Source organism: Anas acuta, chromosome 29 (assembly GCF_963932015.1).
Source record: "Anas acuta chromosome 29, bAnaAcu1.1, whole genome shotgun sequence".
Lineage (NCBI taxonomy): Eukaryota > Metazoa > Chordata > Aves > Anseriformes > Anatidae > Anas > Anas acuta.
In genome coordinates this window covers 2,697,159-2,724,464 of record NC_089007.1, presented here as the reverse complement: position 1 = coordinate 2,724,464, position 27,306 = coordinate 2,697,159, and the positions used below count along the sequence as shown (strand labels likewise).

The 27,306-nt window shown below is 42.2% G+C and overlaps 1 protein-coding gene and 1 long non-coding RNA gene across 5 annotated transcripts; one reads left to right on the top strand and one right to left on the bottom strand.

Moving 5' to 3' along the window:
• Positions 1-26,028, top strand: LIMA1 (LIM domain and actin binding 1). Of its 4 annotated transcripts, none has more exons than XM_068663318.1 (11): positions 1-126; positions 3,640-3,775; positions 6,403-6,448; positions 8,488-8,946; positions 14,256-14,364; positions 15,177-15,337; positions 17,636-17,743; positions 19,714-19,771; positions 20,312-20,427; positions 23,333-23,466; positions 23,862-26,028. In XM_068663318.1, exons 2-11 carry the CDS (start codon positions 3,657-3,659, stop codon positions 24,859-24,861), a joined length of 2,310 nt encoding a protein of 769 aa, XP_068519419.1. In that variant the 5' UTR covers positions 1-126; positions 3,640-3,656; the 3' UTR covers positions 24,862-26,028. The 4 variants fall into 4 exon arrangements, with proteins under 4 accessions (XP_068519419.1, XP_068519421.1, XP_068519420.1 ...); XM_068663319.1 differs by lacking the exon at positions 1-126 and adding an exon at positions 471-492; XM_068663321.1 differs by lacking the exon at positions 1-126 and adding an exon at positions 953-973.
• LOC137845839 (uncharacterized) lies at positions 5,126-5,847 on the bottom strand. The gene is made up of 2 exons (XR_011090295.1): positions 5,760-5,847; positions 5,126-5,225 (listed from the first exon to the last, which is right to left on the bottom strand). It is a non-coding gene; the product is annotated as an uncharacterized lncRNA (long non-coding RNA).
• Positions 26,029-27,306: the final 1,278 nt, after the last annotated feature.

The window sequence follows — 27,306 nt, the reverse complement described above, 5'->3', positions numbered from 1 at the left end:
GCGCGCCGTGGGGGCGTGCCCCGGTGTGTGGGCGTGGCAAAGGGGGCGTGGCCGGGGGCGTGGCCGAGCGGCTGCCCGGTGCCGCCGCGGGCGGGGGGGGCGCAGTCGGTGCTGCCGTTGCGACAGGTGCGAGAGGGGGGGACCGGGACCGGGACCGGGACGGGCACAGGGACAGGGACACGGGGACGGGAACGGGCGTGGGACGGGACCCGGGACCGGGACCGGGACCGGGACTGGGACTGGGACTGGGACTGGGACTGGGACCGGGACCGGGACCGGGACCGGGGGCTGGGTCTCGGACCGGGACTGGGACCGGGACCGGGACCGGGGGCTGGGTCTCGGACCGGGACCGGGACCGGGGACCGGGACGCGGTGCGGAACCGGTGCCGGGATCCCCCGTCCTGTTCCGGAGCATGGCGCTGGGGAGCGACCTGTGCCAGTGCCCGGTGCCCGTTATTGCACCCCTCCGGGCTTCCCCTCCCGGGGCTGCCGGTGAGCAGGGCAGGGCCGGCTCGGTACCGGGCGGGGCGGGAGGCAGCGGGGTCGTGCTGCTGGGGAGCAGCCCGCGAGCTGCTTGGGCAGGTGCCCTGCACTGCAGCCACCTGTAAGCAGCCCCTCTGGGGCCTTCGTTAAGCGGCGGTCCTTCTTGAAGGACTTTATGGGGTTTGGTCCTGCTTTATGGGGTTTTATGGGGCTTTATGGGGTTTTATCCTGCTGCGAGGTGCCTGGTAGGGTCACCGGAGCCGGGTTGGGTGCGTTACGGTGGTTATATCGTGGTCCTTTCCTTCCCTGCTGTCTCACAGGTTCCTTTTCTCCTTCTCTATCCCCTTTGGACTCTATGCCGTGTTAAACGTAACCTGCACCGTGCTCATGATCCTGTTTAAAATTTAGTACTTACAGTAAAGGTTATTTCTTGGAACAACTTGGAAAAAGTGTTCAGAACGAGCAGCAAAAGAAGCACAAAAATGCTCAAGTGAGTTGAAGCTGTAAGCATGCAGGAAGGGGCAAAGAATGTGGAATGGCATTAAAAATGCGGGAGCGCGAGTTTCTGGGCATCTTGGCGTTCTGCTTTTTGTCGTGAATTGTGCCTGAGATTCCAAATGTGCTTCTTAGCTTACTGTTTGAATGACCCAGCAGTAGCTGCTGCCTCTAGGAAGAGATTTTGCCACAACGGTCCTAATTGTCTTAATGCACCTGTGGCTGTAATGGAGAAAATGGAGAGCTGAACAATAAGAAACCAAACAATGACACAACGGGGTGGAAAAATGTATCCATAAACAGTGAGTGCTTCAGTGGAATGCTTAGGCATCGAAATCAGGAGTATTTTCTGCACAATTTAACTAGATTGTGTTTTCTCAATATTTTCCTGAAGCTGTCCTTCCGTGTAAGGTGCACGTCAATCAGCAAGCTGTTATCTCTGCCAGGGGAGGCTTCTAATGAATGCCCTGCTACCGTTTCCTGTGCAAAACTGACTCTGAGAAACTGAAAACTGACTCTGACTCTGACTGAGAGAAAGGTGATTGGAACTGCAAAGTGGGCCTTCAGATGATCTCTTCTTTGGCTCAAGAGTAATCATAAAACAAAAGTTTAAACCGTAGCATTACACAGCTGAGTTGGGTTGGTTTTTTCTTTTTAACAGAGATGTTTCTCAGGAGTAAATTTTAACTACAGTCTCCACGTATGTGTTCTGTGGCTTTGTTAAATCTTTATGCTAAGTGTTTGCTGCTGGGCTTGTTGTAGCGACTGCATCATGTAATCCCAGGAATGCATATTTATTTGTACGTAAAGTGTGCTTGTTTAAAAGTGGGAAAGTTGAGTGCTCCTCGTATTCTAATTAGATCCTTTTTCTTTGTGGATGATCATTTGTGCAGTTGGCAGGGACTGGTAACTATTTAAAACCTGGAGAACAGCATCATTTTTCTAGTTTAGTCTGGACAAAACTTCTCAGGTTAACAGAAGAGGGTAATTTAGTGACGCAAACTGTTTTCTGCAAACTATAAATTTCAAAAAGTAACTCTTCAGGCAGAGTTTCTCTCCCAAGTTGAAAGAAGGATGCATTTTAGAGCCTGCCTGAGTTGGGAATGAGTCTGAAGCTGCAGTAAGCTGCAACCATAACATAGATAAGTAGTTTCAGTGTTTCAACACCCCAACAATTTTGGTGTAACTTGTCTCGTTTGCCGTGATAGTTCAACCTGCATATCGAAAAGCACCATCTAAATGATGATCTTGAAAAAACATGTGCTGGCGTGGTGTGTCATTCCCTCCATTACGTCAGGTGAATTAAGGAATGTTAGAGAAAGTCCCACTCTTCCTGACTACATCCACCACGACAGCAACATGCTCATCTGCTGCCTGTTTTATCTCTACACAGCAGCAGGGTGCAGCACTGGAGAGGTTCCTATGGTTCCAGCAACAAGCGGGCACCTCGTGGACCCAGTGTTCCCCTCTCAGAACTGGAAATCAGGTTCCTCCGATCTGAATTCTCACCAGATCAGTCAGATTCTGCATGCTGCAGCTGAATTCCTTTGGACTGAGGTGTTACAGCATCCCAAATCTGTCTCTTATGAGGAATTGCATTATGTGCCTCCGAGGATTTCAGAAACATGGGTCTTCCTTACATATGGCTGTTGATATCAAGTTCTCTGAAGGTGTTCCTTCAAGTGTGCCTGGTGGTGGAGCAGACCTGTACTCAGACTTCTCAAATTCTGTGACCTAACGGGGCAAATCAGTTAAAGAAACTGATGGAAAAAATGAGAATGAGATCAGCCTGCCCGATGTTAGCATTGTAGGATCAGTTAGTGCACTTGCTGCAGGCATTGTATGACATGAGACTAGGGATAAAAGAAAAGAGGAAAAAAGGAAAGGCGTTGCCCCGCAAGCTTTATTTTTGTCTTATCAAGGAACTCTTTAAATTAATCTCCCCTCCTTTCCTCCTCCACAAAAGAAAACTAAGTAAAAGTAAAAATCTGATATGCCTTGTTGGCTTCTGTAGTGAAAAGCTGCACAAAATCTTTTCTGATTTACAGCAAGACAGGGCGGTCAAAAGTATTCCTTTAGGTAACCAATAACAATTGCAACGTGAGGTTTACAGCTGCCTGCATGAACACAAGACTTACTTCAGCTCACGGAGGAAACGGCTGCGGCATTAAGAGTGAATGCTGCCAGGGTGAATGAAAAATGTTTGCATAGGAATTACATCCTCTTAGGTTTCATAACTCAAGCCTTCTTACATAAATGCCAGCACATTTGGTTCAGAAAGCAGAACAAGAGAGGGCACACTAGGGCTTCCTGGAGGCTGTCTGTATGCACGTGTCTAAAGGAAACACAGAGCTTCACGTTAGCATCCTTTTCAATCACAGCCTGCTTCTTCCTCGTGTTCTGGTTCACAGCTTATCTCTCGCACCATTTCTTGTGGCTAGTGTTTTTATCAAGGGCCCCATCTCAGTGGTGTCTGCAGAGGAAATTATAACTTTAATCTGATGCTGGTTTTTTTAGTCAGTTGGTGGACAAGATCCTGAATGATTGGGACTTGGTGGCACTAGTATGCTAGGTTCCTGAGCAGTGACTTCATATCAAATCGTGCTGTGAAACTACTTTTCTACTCTGTATTGACTGACACTGTACTTTCTTCCTGCATAGGTGTTCATGGTGATAAGATGGAGCCTTCCCCATTTAACAGAAGACAATGGGCTTCACAGTCTTTGAAAATCACTGCAAAAGAGCTCTCTCTGGTCAACGGGAATAAGTCATCAGCTCTTCTGGAGAGGTTCTCCAGGTAAGTGCTGTGCGGCTTCTGAACGCAATATGGGGGGGGGGGTTGGCAGCTGGAACCTTAACAGTACTGCTTCGCTGACAGTTGCTTTGCTTCTCAAAAATAGTGTCACTCTGGAGGCATTTAAAGTTCTGGCTTAATATGTACTGTGCAAAACTTTGTTTAGGTGCTGATGTTATATCGTTTCAGCAATCAGAATTATAATCTCTTCTACCTGCTGGCAGAAAGTACAGCGTTCTCTGTCGAGTTACAATTTGGTTTTGAGGGCAGAGCATTGGAGTGCAGGCAGCTATTGCTGATAAGACTTCTACTCCATCAGAAATGGGCTTTTACAGCTTAGTCATGAGCTAGATCGGCTTCTTTCTTAACGTGGCATTTCCTGGCCAGTACTTTAAAAAGTAACATTACCATGTTATCGGTTAACTGGAGACCAGTTAGAATTTGTAGTTCTGTCAACTGCTGGTGATGGATGTAACCCTCTAGGAAGAGCTCTTTAAGGGAATATAGCAGTAGCTATGTTCTTCACAGATGTCACTTCCAGCTGTCTCACAATACTGGTTTAGAAAAGGAATGCTACCCATCCCTTTTCTCTGAGAGATGGATGATAGATTGCAATCAAATTATTAAGTGATATTTTATAAGCTGGGAAAGATGAGTGGCACTAACATATGTGTTTTTGGGAAAAACAAGCATTTCCTTAAGGAAATAGCTAGACTAGAGCCTGAATTTTCAATGAGAGAGGGGCAGCCCAGTCAGCTAGTCTACTGCATTAACAGTGCACCAAGGTTTTATTTAAATCTTGAGAGTGGGAGAAACTTTATAGAGGCTATAAAGGAAAGATAATTGTGATGTGGACTTTACACAAACACAGCTATTACTCTTCAAGTACTCTGTCCTAGGGAGAAGCCGCTTGCTTTGACCACGCTTGTTAAGGTGATTTATTCACTCATTGAAACTTGATTACAGAACCTGGTCATCTTGCTAAATGTTGATAATCCTTTGGAAAGGGCTTACTGGAAGTAATACAAACTGCTATTCCTTAATCAAGTGGAGCCCCTCTACATAAGCAGTGTCAGTTCCTTGCAAAAACACAGTCCTACTTACTTTACTGGCTTTGCCAACTCTGCCACTAACAGTGAGGAGCATAATCTTTCTAAATCGCTGATACCTAAATATTTGTATGTGAAAATACTTTTTAAAATTCCCATGGTGTCTAGGTAATCAGTTTTGCCAGGTCAGAGCAATGCAAATTTGCAACAGGCAGAGACTTGAGCAGTGCTCTGTGGTGGGCTGCCTTACCGTGAGCGCTGCCTGGAACTCTTCAATCCTTGTTTATGTTTTCTGCTGTGGTACTGGACTTTCATCCCCATGTCTCTGTTGATTCTTCCCGTATTGATCTCTCTTCCACCATAAACTTATTTTCTCAGCATGTCTTATTCAAATTATGGAAGCTCTGTAGTATAAAAGATACAGGTTAATACATCTGTATTGATTAAAGAGAGCTACCTACAATCCTGTAGCAGCTCTCAGCCTGTACAGTAAATGCAGCTTGTTGAGCAGAAATAAGCAAGGGTGCAATTTGTCCACTCTACAGCATAACAAGAGAAGAAATGTACGTGGGAGCACACCTTTCAAAACAGGAAAAAAAATCACTAAGAGAAATGAGTTGCAGAACAGGTATTTATTTGCTCATAAGTATTTTTTTTTTTCATCTTAGAAGGAACCAAGCCCCTGATATACATTAGTTCTTGGTTTGATACCAGAAATTATTTAAGGTCTGAAGCTGAGGACTATTATAACATTAGTGCCTTGTTTATGGCCTGTAACACATTCACAGTCCTATCAAAAGTAGAATTCCACAGATAAGAAAGACAGAAACATGTTGAGTCATGATTCTTCTCTCCAAAAAGGCAGAGCTCTGGTTAAAAATGGCAAATTTTGTCTTATCTGATTAATTTGGGCATGGCAAAAAGCAAACTGCAGTCACCTTGGGCTGATCGGTGTGGTCTGTGTGCTCCTAACTGCGGAGTGGAGCGCAGATTGCTGCGTGTAGCGTGCAGATTGCTGGGAGTTTTCTATAGCTTCTTAAAGGACTTTGATTCATGATCCAGGGAGGCTTATCTTCAGAGGACTGTGATTGCTGTTTCCACTGCTGGGATAGTTCAGCTGCTCCTGAAGCAACTGCTGAATTGGTGCAGTTTACAGCCCAGCATAGTAAGATAAACTGGCACTTATGTAGATTTTCTGCGTATGCCAAGCTGTAATTTGTTACGGTTCAGCAGCTGCTGTATAAATAGCTGAGTTATTCCTGCAAAGGGGCACAGCAGACAGCTGGGTGGGAGAAACAATACAGCTATTCCAAGGTAAATTGTCTATATTTGAGAATGAGAGTGCTTAGCTAATGAAAATTATCAACGCACGTTATTATTGTGAGCTGAATGTAAAATGTGTCTATCGCTGTGCATTGTTCAGATACTATTTGCTACTATTTTTCTAGCCTTTGGTTTTATTTGATAGGTCTGGTAAGTGTACAGAATCTTAGGTGGAAATGAAATCTCAGCTGTCTTCATGAGTATTCGGTGTCCTAGTTAAAAACTGTTTTTTTTTTTTCTCCATTCTCTTTCTCGAAGGTATCAGAAAGCAGCTGAAGAAGCCACTGCTGAGAAAAAAAGAAGTGTGAGTATTTGTTTCCTAGGCAATAAGCAACACTCTGCATCAAAAATGGATCACCTACATGAAACGTTCCTGTGATAGTTTATTTTGGGAATATCAAAGCTGTTGCTATGTGTCCTACAGAAAACTTAGCTTAGACACAGTGACTGCCTTTGACCCATTCCCCTTCCCTTTCCCAGTGTGAAATGAAAGGAAAGAAAATCAAGTGACTTGCCCAAAGCTATATATTGAATCACCAATTCACTTTTAAGCAAAAGGCAGAACGAGTTGGCTGTCAGTCTTCGTTTCTAACCACAACCTCTTTGTTCTTAGCTGCAGGCAGTTATGTGGTACCTCTTCCTTTCTTAACTAAATTTAAAAGCCTGCTTAAAAGAAACTGCCAGCCTCTGAAATCTAACATGCATCTCTTTGATAACTGTAGAATCTGTTAAAGGGGATCTTCTGGGAAGTGACTTGCAAAGTTCAAAATGTCCCCGAGTGAGGGAAAGCCATCCTTTTTGGCTCTGTTTAGATCTTTGCATCCCCCGTGAACTACATTGCACTCACTATTCTGGGGTCACCCTGGTGGAAGGCCAGGCAGTAAGACTTGGGTCTGTTTTTATAAGCAGATCCTTTAATTTTCCTTTTGAAAGACCAACAACGTTTACAGGATATATAGGTAAGTCTTTGCTAGAGCACACTTCTTTGAGCTCTTTAATGCTTGAGGAGTCGTTCTTCTGTTTGGAATACAAGTGTGGCAAAAATAAGTGTTCTAAAAGTTACTCTCCAGTCTTTAGTTTTCTTTGTTGCTTTTATGATCAGGGACAGGCGAGTCCCAAGCAAGAATGACTTGTGTTATAAAGAATGCCAGGAGTTCATAGCAATATGTCTCACGTGCAGAGGTGGAAACCTGCTGCGCACTTTTGAGTATGTCTGTTGTATTACAACATTTGCCTTACAACTCTAGTACTTTCTTCTAAATACAGTCAGCAAGCGAGCTGATCTTTTTGAAGCCTAGGTGGATTCAAGTTAATTTGCAAAGCACTGTTCAAAATGTGACCAGAAGAGTAATAGGGTGAGAGACTTAAATCCTAATATAGCCGCTAATCCTGATTAATTCCTGTAAGCCTTGCAGACCTGTTCCACTTGCAATGAGTTTGATACAGAGCACTCTCCGTAAGGGAGAGCCAGCAAAAATGCAATGCTGGCAGGTATTGGATTTGAATGAATCAAACGTGGGCTGGTCTGTTACTGTGGGGAGAGGTAACTACGTGTAAGTAAAACTCGTCTGGAAAGCATTTGAATGGGAGCAGTATTACTGCTCCATGTAGTACCATCTAACTCACGATGGTAAGGCAGCACTTGGGGGGGGTGTGGATGTGTCCTCTCTGAGAGCTTTCGATGTGTCAAGGAAATAGAAGAACTCCAGCAAGCAGCCTGGTGTTTATGAATGGGAGCAGAGAGCAATTTCTTGTCAGTACTTAGCTTAAGCCTTACACTGAGTGGTATAAAATACTGAAGAGGGATCTCTTGTAAGTAAAAGGCTTTGGTTAGCTGATAGCAGAAACACAAAAGACCTACAAAGCAGTGGTTTCTGTGAGCTAATCAGTAGGTTTTTGGATGACCTCCTAGTTATTGTCTTCTGAACCAGCTGGAAGACACTGCAACGCCTGGCACAGCACCCATGCCTCATGTGGCTGTGTTTTCACTGCTTGCTTGTTCCAGGACTAGAGACCCTTGCAGCGTGGATTTGGGTCCCTTTTCCTCCATGTGTGGATTGAAGCCTTTTGTGGCATTTAACTCATTAGACCTTGACTCCCTTTTTCCTTATAAGGCCATCCTGTTTGCTCACTTCCTGCTTTAGCTCCTGACTTTTCTCCCCCCTCCTTCCTTTCCTATCCTGGATGCTTTCTCCATGTGGCACAGTTGTAACTATTCACAGCTGTCTGAAAAAGCCGAGAGCGGAGCTCAGTGCTGAGCCTTTAACTTCCTTTCGCACAGAAAGGAAGTGTTTTAGTGCTTCATCAGGCATATAACTGGAATTAACTTCTTGTTCTTTGCAGAGCACAGAAAATCTTCCCCCTCATTTTAAAAGGGGGAATCTGAGCGTGCTAAAGAAGAAGTGGGAGAATCCAGTGCTGGGAACGGAGTCTCGGAAGGAAACGCTCCGAAGCAGCTGTGCTGAGGTTGGGCACAAGGTCGCAAGCTCTGAGTTTGGAGTTGGGAACAGCCCTGCCTCTTGCTCAGACCCGGAGCAAAGCCCAGCAGCTGGCACCGCATCTCACGCCCAGGCCTCTTCTGGCACCGCTGGCCAGCTGCCGGGTCCCGCTGTTGACAGCAAAAAGTCTAAAAGCCACTCAGTGGAGAGTGGTAAAATGGAAAACTGTCTGAGAGAGCCCAGAGAAGCGGAAAAGCCTGAAGCTAGTGAAAACACGGACTCCTCGGGGAAGATAGAGAAGTACAGCGTCCCGCTGAACAAGCTGAAGATGATGTTTGAAAAAGGTGAAGCGGCTCAGACCAAGGTAAGGATCTGTTCTTTCAAATCTTAAGAGAAACTAAAGCTTTGCTGCCTCCTGGGCACCAGGAAAAGTCCCTGGAGGGAGTGGCTCGGAGCTATTATTGACTCTGTGTGTAATTGTATTCATTGTTTTAGGTGAAACATAGCGTAGCTGCTGTTACTAACTTATTTGAGCTAAACAAATACGTGTAGAGAGCTTGGATTTGTCAGTATTTGTGGCTGCTTATTGCAGATGTAAGATGGATTTGCTTTTGGTAGAGGTTTGCAGTTTAAGATGGGGAAAATTAAGTATGGAATTTACTGCTTTTCCTCTTTTAAACAACCAGGGAGTGTTTATCTCCCGAGGATTAAGGTGAATTATGTAAACAAATTGTGCAAAACATAAATAGTTACATATAAAAGAGAAAGTAACTGTTTGAAATGAGCTCAGCAGTCTCGGGCAGCTGAGATGGAAATACTTGCCAGAGTTAGGAGCTTTATACGTGTCTGGATGTGTGTCACACATATAGGTGTATAAAAATGCGTGGATCTAAAAGTACTGTGAAACGCTCCCATCTTTTCCTTGCTGTTCTCTCATCCTCATATCTTAACAAATGTTTCTTATCAAAAACCCCTCACCAGGAAAAAAATAAGCAAAGATAGCCAGATGAGCGCCTGCCTTCACTAGTTTTGACTTGCAAATGCACAGGGCTTGCATTTTCCTACAACTGCTCATGAAATCTGATCCTGCATGTGGACTGCAGACTGTGTGTCCCGGGGGAGAATTGCTTAACTAGAAAATGAGTTGCATATGCCAGTGACTTGCAACATAGTCCTGAGGCCTTGATGCTGGTGTATTTTCCAGTTTTCTCATATTTTCCTTTACTTCTGGCTTTGTTTTACTGCGGGTGGTTTTCTTGCAGTACCGAGTAAAACAAATACATTTTGTACAAAATTTTTAAAAACATCTATCCGTTAAGGGCTTCAGAGGAGCAGCTCTGTGTTAAAGTGAATTTTAGGTCTGTATATAGTAATTTTGCAACTTAGGTTTTGTAGTCTTTGTCCTTATGTAAGAACTGCCCATACCATCACGGCTATCGAAAGGTTGGGCTGAAGAGGGTGATCTCTTGATAGCACTTATCTGAACTCTTGCTGTAGGATTCGTCAGCCAGGATTCTGCAGGAAAGTACCGTTTTGCAGCTGGACTTGAAGTAACTTTATCATAGCCTGGGGAATAAATTGTTTTGGAGCTGATTGAATCTGGAACTGAAATTGCTGTGAAGCTTAGTCATTTGAATATGGTCGAAAACCAACTGAAGACAGTAAATATCATGTGCTAAATATGAAACTATTCAGGTTAGGTTCAAATTCTGTTCCTATTCCAAGTTAATCTGGTTGGTTTTTAATTTTGGAAGGGAAAAGGCATGAAGTGCTCTGAAGCTTTTGTGATTAGACTCTGAAGTCTTTGTGATTTGAACACCCCACTGTAAGATTTCTGGTTGTGGGGTTTTATCTGAGGCTTTGAGGATGAGATCATGTAGTCCTGTACAATGAAGATTGTTAGGCACTATGGCAACACAGACCTTCTTCAAGAAGGTAGGAAGCAATGTGGTACAAGTTTAACTGCAAGCTTTGCAATTGCATCTTCCATTTATGCTTTTCCTGAGCTCTATCTGATGATAAACCCCTGATTTAAGTGGAAGCAATGCTTCACCTGAGGGACGGTAATTCTCCTTAGTATTTACTTCAGCCTTGTGGAATAAGCACTGCCAGAGCTTTCTTGACAAAACATCTGTATAAGCTAAGCAGCAGCACTGCTATAACGTCATGGCAGTAAAGATAAAATAACTTGCCTGGTTGCTGGGTAAGTCCATGGCAAGAATCCAGATTAGAGCCTGGATTTCCTGACCCCATCTCACACTCTAAACAAACCTATTCTGATGTTCAGAACTATAAGCAAAACCCTCTTAGTTTCTTCATCTGTTTGTTCAGATCTTGCTCCATCTTCTGCTATTTAAATAGAAGCCAGATATTTTTCTTCCATGAAGATGCAATAAAAATGCTTCTTGAGACAATAGTCTGAACTAGAAGCAGGAATATCAGTCTAGATTGGTTCAGCGCTAAGAAAAGGCTGAACGTGAAGTCTTTTATCAATTTCAAAGAATTCTTCCAGTAAGCGACAGCAAAAACATACACAAGGATGGTCAGAAGAGAAGAAAGAGACAACTTTTTAAAGCAATATTGTAGATCTGCTTGTTCTAAGTTGCTTTGTGCTTTTTCCTTTAAGGCAAAAACTTACTGTGTCTTGTGGATCTAGCCCGGTGTGCAGGGTCACATTTGACACAGTTATTTATAATGAAATAGGTGTAACTTTTATTTGGTCTTTTGCCCAACAACTCCTGGTGCCCTAGGCGAAATGCTGTTAACTCTGTTTGTGGTACCTCTGCACTCGCCTCTTTTGTCTTAGAACCTTGGGGCTTTCCAGACACAAGGAATATTTTATTTCATTTTGCAAGTAGCAGAAGCTGTGGCACTGGGATAGTGGCCCAGCCAGGACTGAAAAGAGAACTGAGTGCCATAAGCGTAAGGCTGGGAGTTGGGGATTCCTTCAGGCTAAAGGTGTTACCTCCTGTGAACCCTAATCGTCCTAATTGCTTGTGGTCAGTCTGTTGGTGCTAATGGAGAAAGTCCCTCATCTTTGGTAAATATTTTTTTCTAGTACTCTGCTTTTTTTTTTTTTTCTTCCACAATATAAGACTGTTGATATAAAAATCTACACAGCTGTGGCTTGCTATTTGCAGGTTTTAGTACTAAGTTTTTTACAGAAATATCTCTGAACTGTATCTAAAGCTTTTGTATATTGGTATTTGGGGTTTTTAATCTCAAAACAGGCAAACTGTGTTATTCAGCTCGTCTCCAGGAAAGTTCTTTAGGGGATGCTGTAACACCCCTAGGTATCGGAGGGGCCAGGAGAGGAGCAGGCAGAACTGGAGGTGATTCAGCTGACAGTAACTCAGTTTGCCTAGCTGGTCGTGAGATGGCTGCCTCTGATAATTGAACACTTCCTGCTGCACTGGATTCTGCAGCATGGTGATAAAATGGGGGGAAAGCTGCTCGTTTTTGAGTCAGAACTCATGCAGCCTTCAAGTTAGATGAAGGTAATATGGTCGCAGACAGGGCTCTTTCTCAGGAATCCTTAAGTGCTGGTAAAATCTGAATTTTTATTGCTTGGAAGAAGTTGTTTTTATGTGCCTAGATGAGATGCTAACAGCTGATCCAGAACTTCTGCTGGTGGCAACAGGCTGATGAATCCTTGTCAGAATTGTTTGGCAGCTTGCTGGCCCTTTGCCACCTCTCATGTAGAAGTTTAATTTGTTTAATAATTAATTTCAGTAATAATAGCGCTTCCTTTGCCCTCTCAACATGAGGGCAGTTCTGCATGTTACTGAAGGCAAACCACAATGAAAATAAATTGAAATGAGATTCTGAAAGAAAGGAGAATGAGAGGGGACAACTCGAACAAGTTTCCAGTCTGGATTTCTAGCTGCCTTTTTTCTCCAGAAAGATGCTGAGAGTTTCTGGAGTCTTGGAATGCCAGACACGGAATCTACATTTCTTGACCTTTGTTCCCTGGTGGTGAATTCTTCCTTATGCATGCTGCTGACCAGTTAAACTTCTCATGTGTCTGTACTGCAAGCTTTTTTTGTTCCTTTTGTAGATTTGTCGGTCTTGCTGTGTGCAACAAACTGTATGTGGTGCCATGTTAAAAAAAAGATTTAAAAAAAAGAAACCCAGCTTCTCTGAATTCAGTAGGGCAGTGATAAAGTAGTTTGGGGTTTCAAACAGGCTAAGAAACTAAGAAACATTTTATTTTCTGTGTCCTCACAGGATGTTGTCTTCAGATATATTCTGCCAGTAATGACCTTTCCCATATACTAGTCAAAAGCTAGACCCTTTAATGACAAATTTCTGAGCTGTAAGAACTTCAGGCTCGAGGTGACATGAAAGCGGACATCAGCTTAATAAGAATCATCTAAGGGTAGTTTGCACAGAATGAGGAATCTGCAAGTTCTTACAAGTGTGCAGACACTCCCAAACTGAACCTATCAACACACTCAATGGAAGGAAAAGACTTGTCATAGCTAAGCTCTTTTCCAGTAAGAAAAGTTACCGAAGTCTTAAACCACAGAAATAAAAAATATTTCCCATGCTAATGGAAAGAGAGGCTTTCCAGCTGCATTTTCCTTTCCTGGTAAAGTTGCTGTTTTGTATGCCAAAGCAGCCTGATTTTTCACAGTGATTATCTTACAGTGCGGTTCTGTTAAAATAAAACTTTGGAATTTCCTTCAGTTTGGTGACCAGCAAATAAGAAACTTGTTGGAAGGGGGTGGGGAGGCGGGGATGTGTGGTTGGAGCATCTTGCCAAACCTGCCTTTTTCCTTGCATTAGCCTCAATTGTAATTTCCAACTGGCTCCGTGATTTAACTCTTCTGAGGGAGGGAGAGAACAAAGATCTATCACCTGAAGTATTTCGTAGGATGTCTTCCATAGCTGCAAGTCAAAATATCTTGGTGAAGTCCAATTAAAATCAGCCTTTCGTGAGCATTTGGCAAAGCTGCTTTTTCACAATTTCTTTTATTGAGCACTAGATTTTGGGGAGTTGGTCTCAACACATGTGTATTAAATCTGATTGAGCCAGTCAGAGCACTTCTGTGGTAGCTACAAAACTGTCCAGCCTTGCAAGTAGTGATTATCCTGGATATCTGAGAATATTTATCTCTAGCACTCTGCTACTTAAGCCTTATCAGACCTAATTAGGGAATTATTTGGTACCAAATGCATGAGCTACCCAAATCAAAACAAGTAGATCTAGATAACTTTCATTGCAATAGTATTTTTTTCTCCTTTTTGTTCCTGAAAATCCATGCAAATTTTTGATAACATACTCCTTTCATACTTCCTTCTGATTTAAAATCTTCATAAAATTACTTTGAACGTTAACTTCAAAAGAAATTGTATGAGCTGCAAAAATCTAGACTGAAGTTTTGTACTTGCAGCCATAAATGCCTAAAAATCTGGTGTGTGGTTCTGATTTTTCAACAAATATAGCTTGTCAAAGGGCACCTACAAACCTCTGCACAAAATATTTTTCCAGGTGACGGAGGGTCATGTATTCTGTGATCAAACTTTATATTGGTTAAATAAGATGTCACCTGCTAGAGTTGTTTATTCTAGCAAAGCAGATTTGCTAGTGACACCTGTGCATCTTAAAGGATTAAGTGCAACAATCTTTGTTTGTCCAGGCAGCTGATAGGTGGGTTTTGTCTCTACCAGGTCCCTAGAGACCAGAGGAAGACAGCAGTCAGTAGGAGGATTTCTGAAAACAGCTTCTCTTCGGAAGACCTTGATGTTGGTCAAGGAGAGAGGAGCCACAGTACATCAGGTCAGTAATACCCAATTGTTTTTTTAGTTTATAAAGTTAAAACCTACTTTATGCAATACAATGGAAATAATTTTTGCCTTTCAGAAATAGATGTGCAGCCATCTTCCATCTGTAAGGTCCACACAGTCATCACATTTAATGAACTGAGTCTTGCTGTGAATGTTAAACCCTTAACTCCTTAAGCACAGGAAACCAAGGCATAGGATAACTAGCAAGTTAAGGAATGGAACCTGTTTTTTTCCTGCATTTTAATTCTAGGACAATCCTATGACTATTTTTTAATAGTCGATCTATTTTAGAAACTAAGTAGAGAACTGACAAGACAATGTCATCTTCCCTGTTGCTTTAATTCTTGTCCCTTCTACAAAAGATCTTGCCAAGATGAGTGAGGCTAAACTGAATTATTTCATGTTTGCTGTTGAGATCCTCATCTTCAGCATGTCATGTGATAATTTATTTTCACAGAGAAGGTGGAAGTGGCAGGTGAAACTTCCTTTTTTGCTTCTCATGTCCTCCACAAAAGACTTTGATAACTGTTCCATTACAGGAATGAATCTTATTTCCATTTAGCCACTGTAGCAGCTGCTGTCATTTGACAGTAACACTAAAACAATCTTCAGGGTTGGACACATGGATGTATTGTTTCTGAAACCAGCTGGATAAATTATGAGAATTTGAAGCATTTCTATGTTCTTGAGACCTGGAATTTCTGTGGTCTTAGTACTAGTGAAGGGATGGATTAGTAAATGTTTTTGCACACAATCTGTTGGTGTTCACGAAAGTTACTCTTTATTCATGTAATTCTTTTCCAGGGCATCTTGTAGATACTAGTCCTGTACTCAGCCCAGATAGGGCAGAGCCCAAGAAAAGCCTGGAGATGCCCCGTTTATCAGAAACTTCGATAAAGGATAGGCTGGCAAAATACCAGGCAGCTGTGTCCAAGCAGGGCAGTTCCACAGGCCTTGCTACCACGGTAAGTCTGTTGAGCTTTGGCTTGTGCAGAAGTGAATTTTTGCCCTAGCCTGAGGCTGGAAAGAAGATCTTAGGGCAACCAGGCCATTTGAAGATAATGCCATCTTGTTTTGAAAAGACCTCTGTGCTTGTAGGATTCATTTCTGATGAAGACCCTCTACAGACTGCAGGGAGAAATAAGTACTTGCATCTTGCTGCAATGATCATGAAAGTTTTCAAGGGAATTAATTGCTGGTACCCTGACTGAGGTGCTTCTGAAACGTAGCTGAACTTTTTCTTTCTGCCTGTCTGTAGCTCTCTTTTTTTTTTTTTCTTTTTTTTTTCTTTTTTGAATTAAAAAGAAATCTGTAACGTGCATTAGCTGTAAGCTAGGGAAAACTGAGGCACAGCAGCAGGAGCAACTTTCAGTGTCCTGCAGTGCACAGAACCCAGATTTCTTGGCCTGCAGCCTTGAGTTCACCAGGCAGTTTTTCTCCCTTTTGTTTTCACCTTCCTTAAGGTTTTCTCACCCATTATCTCATTCCAGCTGGCCTTGCAGTGAGTTAACGTATGTCAGTTGTGCAGATATTTGAACAGGAAGTGAGCAATTAATTGAATCATAGTAAACTGCTGCAGCTGAAGAGACTGCAAGAATCTAAGCTTTTAATAAAAGAAGATAAAATGTGCTTAACTACATTTGCTGGAACTGTCTCCTGCTTTTGCTTAATGATGGGAACTTTTACTGTTTAAGCATGCCTTTTGTTAACCATCCTAATAAATTTTAATGGGAGAGACCCTCTAAAGTTATGAAACTTGCACTGGAAGTAAAAGCCAAAAATGTTGTTCCTAGGGTTTAGAAGAATGCGTGCTTCCCACATGTCTTTATAATGATGCTAAAATCTCTACCCAGCTGAAATGATTTTTGAATTTCATGTGCAGCATGGGCTTAATTCTCCAGCCCTTGGGAGGAAAGTCAAGTAAACTTCATGGAAGGAGTAGAAAGTAATTACATCCAGTGCAACAAATGGCATTAACTGCAAATTGCTGATTTCCAAGTCCTGTTTCTCACCTGCATTCAGTTTGCTAGATCATCTTTTCCAGTTTGTGGCTTGGAGTGGTAGCTGATCCACTAAATTATGTCCTAATGCCAAGAGATCTATCATAGATGTTTCTTGAGACCATAATTTGCAAATTTCCAGTGCTATCAGTTTGAGAGTCAGTCCAGTGTCATGCTCTTAGGTCCCATTTGGCAGAATCTCTTGATTTTTGGCTTGCCCCATCAATTAGGGCAGCAGGTAAGATGCTGACGAGGCTGTTTGCAGTACTTCCAGTAAACCATAACTCTTGGATGTTTTCTTTCTGTGCTGCCAAGGAAACTATGGGTCTTTGATATGGTAGTGTGCTATTTGTATTTCCCTTCTCTGAAAATGTGCTACAAAGGAAGGACATAATCTGTCATGGGAGCAACTGTTTTGAGGGCATTGTGGACTAATGAGGTCTGGATTAAAGCTGGTGGGTGTTTTTACAGTTGGTTAGAGTGAAGGTGAGAAGCAATTTATTTCTATAACATTGCAAGCGATACAGAAAGGGGACAGAGGTGAGGAAAAACATACTTAGAGATCTATGTATTAAAACAGCAACACTTAATTACATACCTATCAGACACGATTGGTTTACAGAATCCAGTAAGCTGCTGGTGCTGGCATTTGGCTATTTCTCTTCCATGTTACAGAGAAAATGCCTTGTGCATGGCATGAGTCTTTCTCCAATTATCTCGAATCCTGTGGCAATGAAACACAAGACTTCACTGGATTTGTTTTTTAAAGTCTGAAAGATTCTTTTGTGTAGATCTTAAGACAGTTCGTGAAGTACAGAGATCTTGGTAAATAACAGTATTTTTTTTGACTAGCACAGAAACAAGGGTAGGATTTGCTTTTATGTTGAATTATATTAATTACATAGTGCTTTAGATGATGCTTGTCTTGAAATATTTATCACTTCAAGTGAAAAATTAACATATCTAGGAAAGGAAAATGTGGAGTGAGCAGGGGAAAACAAAAGAACTGATTTCAAATGGAAATCTGGAAGCAAGGAAAAGGGCTGCCATTACTTTCATAGACTAGAATAAAATTCTACAGCCCCATCTTTCTTCCTCATTAAAATGCATCACTTAGCAAGTGTGTATAGATTTTTATGTTCCTTCCATCAATGTATATGCTAGGAAAACAGTTTAAAAAAAAAAAAAAAAAAAGGAAGAAAAATAGGAAGTGCTTTCCTAGGAGAAAAGAACCTGTCAACTTTCAAGTGCTTTATTCTATAGAATGAGATTCAAGCCAGTGAAAGTGAACTCAAGAATTACAAATCTGAGCAGAAGGAGAATATGCCACCAAGTTTTGAGGACACCATTTCCTATCAGGATGGGGAGAAGGTAAGACGCTCATGCTGGTGGAGGTCAAGGACTCCACTCTAAGCGGAACAAGTTGAAGAGGGTCGTCTGAAATACTTGTTCCTCATGCCATCTAGAAATTGAACCTGAGCAGCAGGTACTATTTACACACTGCAGAATTCCTTTTTTGTTTTTGTTTATATTATATGAATTATAAGATAGCAGGTCTCAGTTAAAGACTTTTTAAGCAGTTGTAGAGAATATCTAGAGATAAATCTTACCAGTGTTCTTGGAGAGTTCCCCTGTCTTCTCAATGATGACGTGTCTGTAGTGTGGCAGAATCCTTGAATATCATGCTTACGTATTCTTTTTTAGGGGCTTGAGTTGCTGACTAGAGCTGAAACCTTTGTTTTTGTGTTTAGTTCCTCTATTTTGACTCTGCCCTTAACATTTGATTACAGTGAAGTCACCAAAATTTTTCTGTGTCATGTTGCCAACCATAAAATAACGATTCACAACTACGTATTTGGTTGCTTTTTTTTTTTAAATAAATGAAAGTATGAAAAGCTTTCTGTGACACACGTAAAGGGACTTTTCACCACTTCTGCATTTAGTGGCTAAATTTTGCTTAAGGTAGCTGTGAATGACAGTTTGGGCTTGCCCCTGTTTTTGAGCTTCAGCTGCAAATAGAGGCTAAATTACTCCGTGAATACAGAGATAATAAAGCATGCTCAAGCATTTGTATACTAAACTGGGGGTAGCAGACAGGATAAAAGTAGCTGAATAATAATTGGGGTACTGTGTATTCAAGCCATGCTGAACACGTGGCAGCCTAATGCCAGGAGGGCTTTTAGAGCTTTCCAGCCTTCCTTGGGCAGGGGGCCAAACTGTTGCTTTCAGCTGTTCCTTGCTGACAGCTGAGCAGCTTCATGTTTAGCTGGTCCAGACTGCTTTTGCTAAAAGGTGAGTTAATTAAAAAGAGCACTTGTGAAATCCGAATACTTCCCTGCTCATGAATGGGAGATTTGAATAAAATCTCTTGTATTCAGCAGTAATTGCGAAGTTGCTTGTTGAGGATTCCAGGTGCGATAAAGAGCCTGAACAGAACATTGTTTGAGAGGGAGGATTGTTCCTTTGAAATGACATCATCAAGTTGGGAAGTCTAATTAAAACTCCTATTAATAAACATCAGAGGCAGGAATCCTCTGGTGAAAAGGGAGCAAAAGAAACTTGCTAACCTCCATCATTTTTATACTGAATCCATGAAAGATTTAGTAACCAGACATGTGTGACTCAGACATGGAAAGCACTGATGCACTTCCCCAGTATACTAGGGGTAGTGATTTGTTCAGTAGAACGTATGTTAATTTATAAGTTATATATGTTAATTTAACTTGCTTCAGCTGTTAACTCATTAATTTGCAAACATCAGTTGCTTGCAATGGACTGTTCAATCATTAAAGTGAATTAATGATGATCTGCATTTAATCTTGTTACAGTGTTTCAGTTTCTCGGCTACTTATAACTATTTGATTTCATAGCAATAGTGCCAGGTTTAACAAGTCTAGATCTAGAGCTTTATAAAAAGCTTGATTTGCACTAAATATGTCTTACTTCATGTCAAGAGATTTCTCAGTAAGAAAACTTAGGAGGTACCTCAACAAAATCAACAGGGCTTTTTAATAACTAACAGAGAAAGATGTACAAGCTGCAGGTGCTTGGGGAAACAAAACCCCAATGTTTGTGTGAATACTACAGCAGGTGATCCGTGTGTTGCAGCAGCTGTAAGTATGTGAGGGTGGCTGCCTTGTAGCCAGGACAGAACATCACTGGCAGTCAACTGGCTGCTGTTGTGTGCCTCACAAGCCAAAAGTAGCTTCATGTGCACCTTAGCATGGCCAGTCTCTTCCTGTCCTGGTGCTTATACTGTCAGATTGTCTGCGTAGTATTTGGGATGTTATCATTCAGCCTTCTGAAGGTCGCAGTATTCATGGTCTAATATTCTCTTGCAGGTTTCCCTAGGTGAAAACAGCTCGTCTTTCCACTCCAGCCTTTCCGAGGATGGCAATGGTAAGCACCCGTCTTCCCACCTCACCAAGAGTAGAGTGCATGGATGAGGAAAAGCACCAACTCTGCCCAGTAGTGTGTAGGATACTTAAGATCGCTCCTTCAGATGATGAATTTAATCCTATAAAAGCCTGTATCGTACTGAAAGTGTGTCCTGTGCTGGGTATACTTATTTGGTGATCATCCTGCATTAATATCTTTGATGTTGACCAGAGGTAGACAAGTTCCTGTTTATTAAAGTACTCGAGCATGTTCTTATGCTGCGTTAGCTTTACACCTGAATTCAAGCCCACGCACGAGCACTTTGCAGAAATGAAGAGTACTTCATTGGAGTTAGATGTTGCCCATATTTTAGTTTTCTTTATGTATCAACTTAGGTTTTCTGGTACATGGGAGGAATAGATTGATTGTTTTTAAATGAATTTGTTTGATCTAGATCTAACGGTTTAACAACAAATGAATGTTTCAGCCCTTAGTTGGTAGGCTTGCTGTTTGGTTTTATCAGTATCGTAATTATCTTTTCTTCCTGCTCTGCTCCCTTAGTTGGACAAAACCTGGAGAGCGAGACAGAAGTTCAGAAACCTGTTGGCACAAAACAGCAAAACTCTGGTTCCAAATCACTTGGCCAGGCAGATGCATCTCTGCCAAAAGCAGTGAAGGTAAAGGAGCTATTTATTCTGCAACATTGGCAATGGTTAAAACCAACTTTCTTCTCTGTTGAATACTACAAAGCCTTAATGCAACAAAGGGTCTGGCAGTAACTGTCACTATCTGATCTGGCTGTTCATGAGGGAACTTGAGTTCTGGTTGGAGAAGCACCTCCAAGCTGTCAGTTCTTCTTCAGAGGTGAAGTTGGAGTTGCTTGCTGGGAGCTCCCTTGCTGCTGCTGAAGTGGTGTGGCCACCACTTTCACTTCAGTGTGGGGAAAGGGAGTTGAGCAGGGAAATCAGGATGCAGATCCTGTCGGGGTTTGTCTGTAAAGTCAGAGCTCCTACAGAGTGGCCTTCAGGTCTTGATCCTGAACCCCAGAGCCATCAGAAGGTTGGGACCTGGCCCTGTACCCTCCTCTTCCAGCTGTTCTCCAAGCAACTGCAATCGGTAGGAACTTATTATAAAGGGTGAGTGACCCTGCAAAGATCAAGTCTGGCATTCCTAACAACAAGTCTTTAATGTAAAATTTCCATTAGCAAGGGCTATAAGGCAGATGGAGAATTTCTTTGATAGGAATGTATTTGCTAATCTTATGAGCCACCCAAACTGCAGTTCTGAACATTTTGATCATGCTCTACGTGCCTGTCACGTGCGCTGTCTGGAGGTAGGATGCCTGTTCCCTGGGCTGCCACAGACTTCCTGGCTCGCTCTTGAGGAAACAACTGGGCTTTTGTTGTTTTCCCCCTCTTAGGGAGGAACAACGCTGACCTCACTGAGCCCACTGAGATGTGGGTTCCTAGTGTTCTGGAGTGTAAATGCCAGTATGCAAAATCAGTCTGCTGTCTGTGATGGTTTTATAATCTCGTTCTGTTAAAGCACCCAAGATGTGTGCAGGCTACGTGTTTCGGTCCTCTGCAATCTCTTTCTATTAGTATAACCGGTTTAGTTCTCTACCTTGTTACTGCTTTTGATGCTGCACTGCTCAGATAGAAACCCAGATGCTGTTTATTCATGTCAGGTTCCTATTTGTCTCTTCCAGCTTCTGTTTCCTGTTCTTGGTTCCTAATCTCTACTCCTGCCTTCTGCTTCCCTCCTAATGTGAGCTCAACTCTCAGCTTTCTCTCAAGTTTTTTATATTTACTGGACCTCACCTTCCTCCTGTAGCTCCTATTTGTAGTATGCCTGGAAAGGAATTTCTTTCTCTTCACACCCCAAAACACCTCTCATCAGGCACAGGGCTCACTGATACACAAGTAAGTTCCTCTTCCTAGATGGGGACGTGCATTGCAGAAGCACATGCCGACGCTGTAATGTAATGTTGCAAGCAAAACTGAGCTACTGGGGAGAGTCTTTTTGATGGGCAAGCAAATTGTTGCTGCCTTGCTTCCTGTGGCAAATGTGGATGACCATATTTTTGCTTGAATTGGTAAACGCTCTCATTTTTTGAGATTCCTTTTAGCAACTCAAAATTTGGAGTTCGTATGCAGTTCTGGCGGCACCTAGAGATTGTGGCTCTTTTCAAAAGGAGCTCTGAATTCTTTTTGGTCAAGCTGCCATCATAATTAAAAATTTAATCTACTATTACTTAAAGTAGTGCCTTAAAAAATTTACATAGCTGTTGAACTGGGATTAAATTGGCAGCAAATTTTATGGCTGTGACAAACTGACTTCAGCTGGCTCTGTCTTCAGCAATCTGTCCCTTGCATATTGTAACTTTCATTGCCTAACCATTGTTTCTTGTCTGGTATAAATAAATTGCTGTAATGATGTTTTCCTGTCACCTTCCTGTTTTTTCTCCTTAGCCATATTTTCCTCAAAGGTTTTTACTAAGTTTGTAGCAGGTAATTCTTTGGAAAAGGCAAGCTATGATATCAGAGTGTCTATGCAAACCGATGGATATGGAGCCCAGGCACTTTTACCATGATGCTAAAATAGTAAAATCAAGGGGCAGCCTGAGAATGCCAATTTTTCATCTGCAAATTGATTTTTTTTTTTAAGGTATCTTCCCTGCTGGCCAACCATAATAGTTTCCGAGAAGTGCGTGGCATCAAGTGACCTTTTTCATGGACAACATACTTGTTTTCTTGATGCTTTCAGAACACAAAGTCTGAAACCGTTCCCATACAGCCCAGCAGCGACACTTGACTCCTTAGCGTTTAAGTTTACCCTTGCACTAAATTCTCAGGAAATTCTCTTAGTGAGTACATAAACATTTTTAGCTGTTTAACCTCAAAGCCCTGCTCAACTTTAAGTCTTGGGTGAGTTTGAGGGCTGTTTGTGCTGAAACCCGAGTATGGTTTCTTTGCTATAGAACTGGAATTACTTACAAATGAAGTCAGAAGCGTTTCCTGCTGTCTGCATCTGTGCAGACTATTTTCTTGTCACTAAAAGAAGGGAGCACTTAGCAAAAATGGATTTCAAACTGCTGAGAGCAGCCTGTTCCACTCCTTTTCTTTCTCCACCATCTAGCTATTTATTTTGAAGTCATTTCAGATCTTTTTTTATGACAACTTTCCTAATTTTGGTAAATCTTATAATGACCATAATCTAGCCTAATACTTCTTCATCATTTTCCTATTAAAAAAAAAAAAAATGAGGTTGGAGAAATAGATCAGGCAGATTTCTGGGAACTGGCTTAAAGTTATAACTGAATTCTAGTATTTTTATTGTTCCTTCTCAGCCACTGCTCAGCTTGCAACGGGGCAAAATCTTGGCTGTCAAACCACACCGACTCCTGTGGGCTCACCATACCTGACTCATGCATTGCCACCCAGAACCCACTCTACCAGAATTAGCACTGAGCTGCAGAAATGCTGCAGTTTTACTGAGCCCGCTGGAAGCTGCGCGTGAACCTGAGCCAAGTCTAGCAGTTGATTAATTTTCCAGCTAACGAGCTTTCTCTTCTTCCCGTAGAAGTTCCAATTGCCAGCGAAGGAAACCTGTGTTGGGTGTCAGAAGACCGTGTACCCCATGGAAAGGCTCTTTGCCAACCAGCAGGTGTTCCACATCAGCTGTTTCCGCTGTTCCTATTGCAACAGTAAACTCAGGTAAACACACTGCTCTGCTTGGCTGCCTTCTAGGAAGCGGGGCTTTCCTCTTCTCAGAAGCTGAGTAAATTGTTGTTCAGGCTTAGCTGAGGTGAAGGCAACTACAGTGAATTGAACGTGAGCTTATGAGTGGTAACACAGTCCTAGTTCTGCCAGGGGCCTCTGCACTTGATGCAGTCTATTTTTTTTTTTACTCGTAATGTCACTTGTTGGGGGAAAGGTATAATGTCAAGCTCCTGATACTTGAAAAAAGGGTTGTACCAACCTCTGAAAGCCGTAAGATTGTCTTTCCTGAACACATTGGAAGAAATTGGATCTGTTCAGCAGCATAAATGAAATCTACACCCACCGCAGTGGCTGAACGCTAACATTTGACTTTGTGTCTTTCTGAACAGTCTTGGGACATATGCTTCTCTGCGTGGGAATATTTACTGCAAGCCTCACTTCAATCAGCTCTTCAAAGCCAAAGGCAATTATGATGAAGGCTTTGGACACAAACAGCACAAGGAATTATGGGCAAGCAAAACTGAATGTGAAGAATCCCCGGAGAAAACTCTCCATGGCATAAATGCAACAGACAGTTCTCAAAACCCAGGAGTAGAAGATGCCCCGATTGCAAAAGTAGGAGTTCTGGCAGCAAGTATGGAAGCCAAAGCCTCAGCTTTGCCTGAAAGAGAAGAGAGACCAGCAGAAACAAAAAAGCTCAGGATTGCCTGGCCGCCTCCATCTGACCAAAGTGTTCAAGGAAGTGCCCTGGAGGAGGGCATCAAAGTATTCAAACCCAAATGGCCCCCAGAAGAAGAGACTTCCAAGCCAGATGTGCTGGAGGATGTGGATCTGGATCTCAAGAAGTTGAGAAGATCTTCCTCACTAAAGGAGAGAAGTCGTCCCTTTACAGTAGCAGCCTCGTTTAGAACAGTATCTGTTAAAGGCCATAAAACAGACAATGCAGCTTCTCCTAAGGCAGAGAGAGACACGTTGAAAAGAGGTGAGGAACTAGAGAGAGAGGTGGTGGACAAAAAACAAAAGGAAAAGAAGGTGGAGAATAGAAACATCCAGAATGCTGAAGAGAAAAATACAGAGGAAGAGCAGGAATTGCCTGTTACCAAAACAGCAGAGCATAACTTTGTGGAAAATGGCCAGGCGAATGAAGAGACAGATGAGGAAGAACACGGTATGGAAGAGAAGCAAACCCCAAATGAAGAATTCCTCGAACCCGATTCTCCTAAACATTCCAGCTTTTCCAGTGTCTTGACTGCTAAGGAATCATCTCCGAACCAGAATCGCAAATCCCAAGACGTTGGTTTCTGGGAGGGTGAAGATATGGAAGACCTCTCTGTGGAAGAACAGATCAAAAGGAACCGTTACTATGAAGATGATGATGATGAAGAATAAATTGGCCTTTTACTCTAAAACTCGCTGCAAGGTGCTGGGCCTTTTTAAATTGGTGTTTTTAGCTTTAACAAACAGCTGCCCTCCATGCAAGTGATGCTATACTGCACATCGACATTAAGGGAATCAGATGTACAAATGATCTCAGAAAAGTACTGTGGGAGCCTGCAAAGGGGACACTTAGGGGCATGGAAATGAGAATCTGTGGCTGTGGGATGGCATCAACAGGTAGTGGCTGTCCACAGGGTGGGAACAGCTCTTCTGTACTCCTGTTGTCTTATCCTTTTTGAACTCTGGTACCTGTTTCGCTAACGACTTAGAGAATGCCCCTGCTCTCTCGGTGGTGTGGAGCAGGCTTTGTGTAATACACTACTTGTACCACTACAAATGCGACTGCAGTGCTTAGGGACCAATTTCAAAGGGACTTTGTGACCTGCTTTAAAACTGGTAACTAAATGCACTTTAATACATGTAAAGGGCACAGCTGTTTTTTTATGATAATAAAAGCATTTGGTTTTGCTTGGAATCCATCAGCTAAAGCATTTTAAACTGAGTGCAACGTGACTTTCTTTCTCAAAACTGCCAATGATCAAGACCTACTACTCCATTTTTCTCTGTGCAACTGGAATGGTGTGCCCACTGCTGGAACCAATGTATTTTAGTGCTGATCCAGAAGCTGTGCTGACTCTCTGAGGGCAAGTCAACATTTTTGCAGGAGCCTGCAGGGCATTATTTTTGCATTTCATATGCATCTGAAGTGTGTTTTTTTTGACATTTTTTTTTCTCCTTAGAGTTCATCATAATTCATTTAAAACTGCAGATAACGTTTTTAAGGCCTTTTGACAATTTTGAAAATTTACTTGTATCAAACTGCCATAAATCTTTTCATTGTGGCTGTGAAATTCTGCTGCATTATGAAATCTTTGGAATAAAACCATATGAACAGTGAAACTTTCTGATTGCTAGCATTGAAGCTTAGTATGTTTTTAAACTTGACTGCATTTATTTTACAAATAATGGAATCTGGTGGAAGGAGGATGTCCTTTTATATTCGCTTTTATTTGTACTGTACTCATGAGAATTAGCTCTAACTCTATTTGAGGTGTAAAATATTCTGCTTTCTTAACAGTCCTGCTAACTTCAATAAAGTTTGGTCATTTACATAAAAAACTAGGTCTGAAGACTGGATTCATGCTCGTTTTGCAAAGAAGCAGTATTTTAAAAGGACCTGGGGGAATAATACTGGTGTTCTTACTTGAAGCTGGAGACCAGACGGTGATTTTTCTGGTGCCACTAGGTGACACTGTGGGTCCACTTTTTTGCGGAATGTCAGATGGGCAGACGGCTCTCTCAGATGCAACACTGGAAGAGAGATTAAAACACGATGGGCAAAAGAAATTAGGGCATGCAGGTATTTTACATTTCCATTTCTGGTTTCATCTGTTCCTCAGGCATGGGAGCTGAAGATAATTGAGAATTGGTTTTGTTTTTTCCTTCCTAGAAGCTTATTTGTATTTCAGTTGTCTTATCTCAAGCCTGGGGTGGTTATGGTTGGGATAGGTGGGGCTAAAATCTGGAAAAAATGCAGTAAGTGACCTGCAGTAACATAAGACAGAGTGTGGTGGCTTATGGCATGGGGAATGAGGCGGAGAGGGGGAAAAAACAACTGCTATCTAGCTAGGTGTTAGTAGCTACACATTGCGAGGTGTACAACCTGCTGGCTGGTACTTCTTAAGGGAGAGCTGAGCCTTGATTTGAGCAGATAGAGGGGTATTGCAGAACTAGGAAAGCGGCTGTAAAAGTACATATGGCTTTCTTTAACCTCTAAATCCTTATCTTTTTCTAATGAAATCCACTTGGTATCAGATTGCCTCCTCAAATTACTAAGCAAGTGGAGATCTTTCTGCCTGGAAGCTATTTGTCATGGGCTCAGATTTATTGGATATGCCTACTACTTGTTTCTTAGGAGACACAATTGAATTTTACAATGCAGCCCCAGTTACGTGATACTAAAGGTACACTGGCTGCAGTTCCCAGAGACTTTACTGTTATACATCCCTAATTCTCATTAAATCTGAGGCATCTGTGAGTCCTTGAGCTATAAGGATGCTTACTGCTCGCTCAGCCAGGCTAAACATGTTCGTGGAGAAATTAGTGCTACTGGTACGTTTAAATAAAGTTGTTCCACTGGAAAAAAGTGAACATATTATGAACTAGCCTGTCCTTGAATCTATTAATTATCATAGCATTTGAGTGCTTAATGGGCCATTTAATTTGCTTTCGACTGGACGGATGCCAAAAGGGCTATTATAGGAAAGATGGATCATTTGCTGCAATGGGGAAGGAAGCTGATGCTGTCCGCCTTCACGGAGAATTTGAGAACCTAATTAAAAAGCTGACCTAGAGGCTGGGTTGCATTACTTGGTAACCCCTGCCCCAAGGCTGTCA

Excerpts from the sequence above, each read along its gene's own strand:
- LIMA1 (XM_068663318.1), top strand. The coding sequence starts at position 3,657 with ATGGAGCCTTCCCCATTTAACAGAAGACAATGGGCTTCACAGTCTTTG. Across the intron at positions 14,365-15,176 it reads GAGGAGCCACAGTACATCAG|GGCATCTTGTAGATACTAGT; the intron begins GTCAGTAATACC and ends ATTCTTTTCCAG. Across the intron at positions 20,428-23,332 it reads CTCTGCCAAAAGCAGTGAAG|AAGTTCCAATTGCCAGCGAA; the intron begins GTAAAGGAGCTA and ends TTCTTCCCGTAG.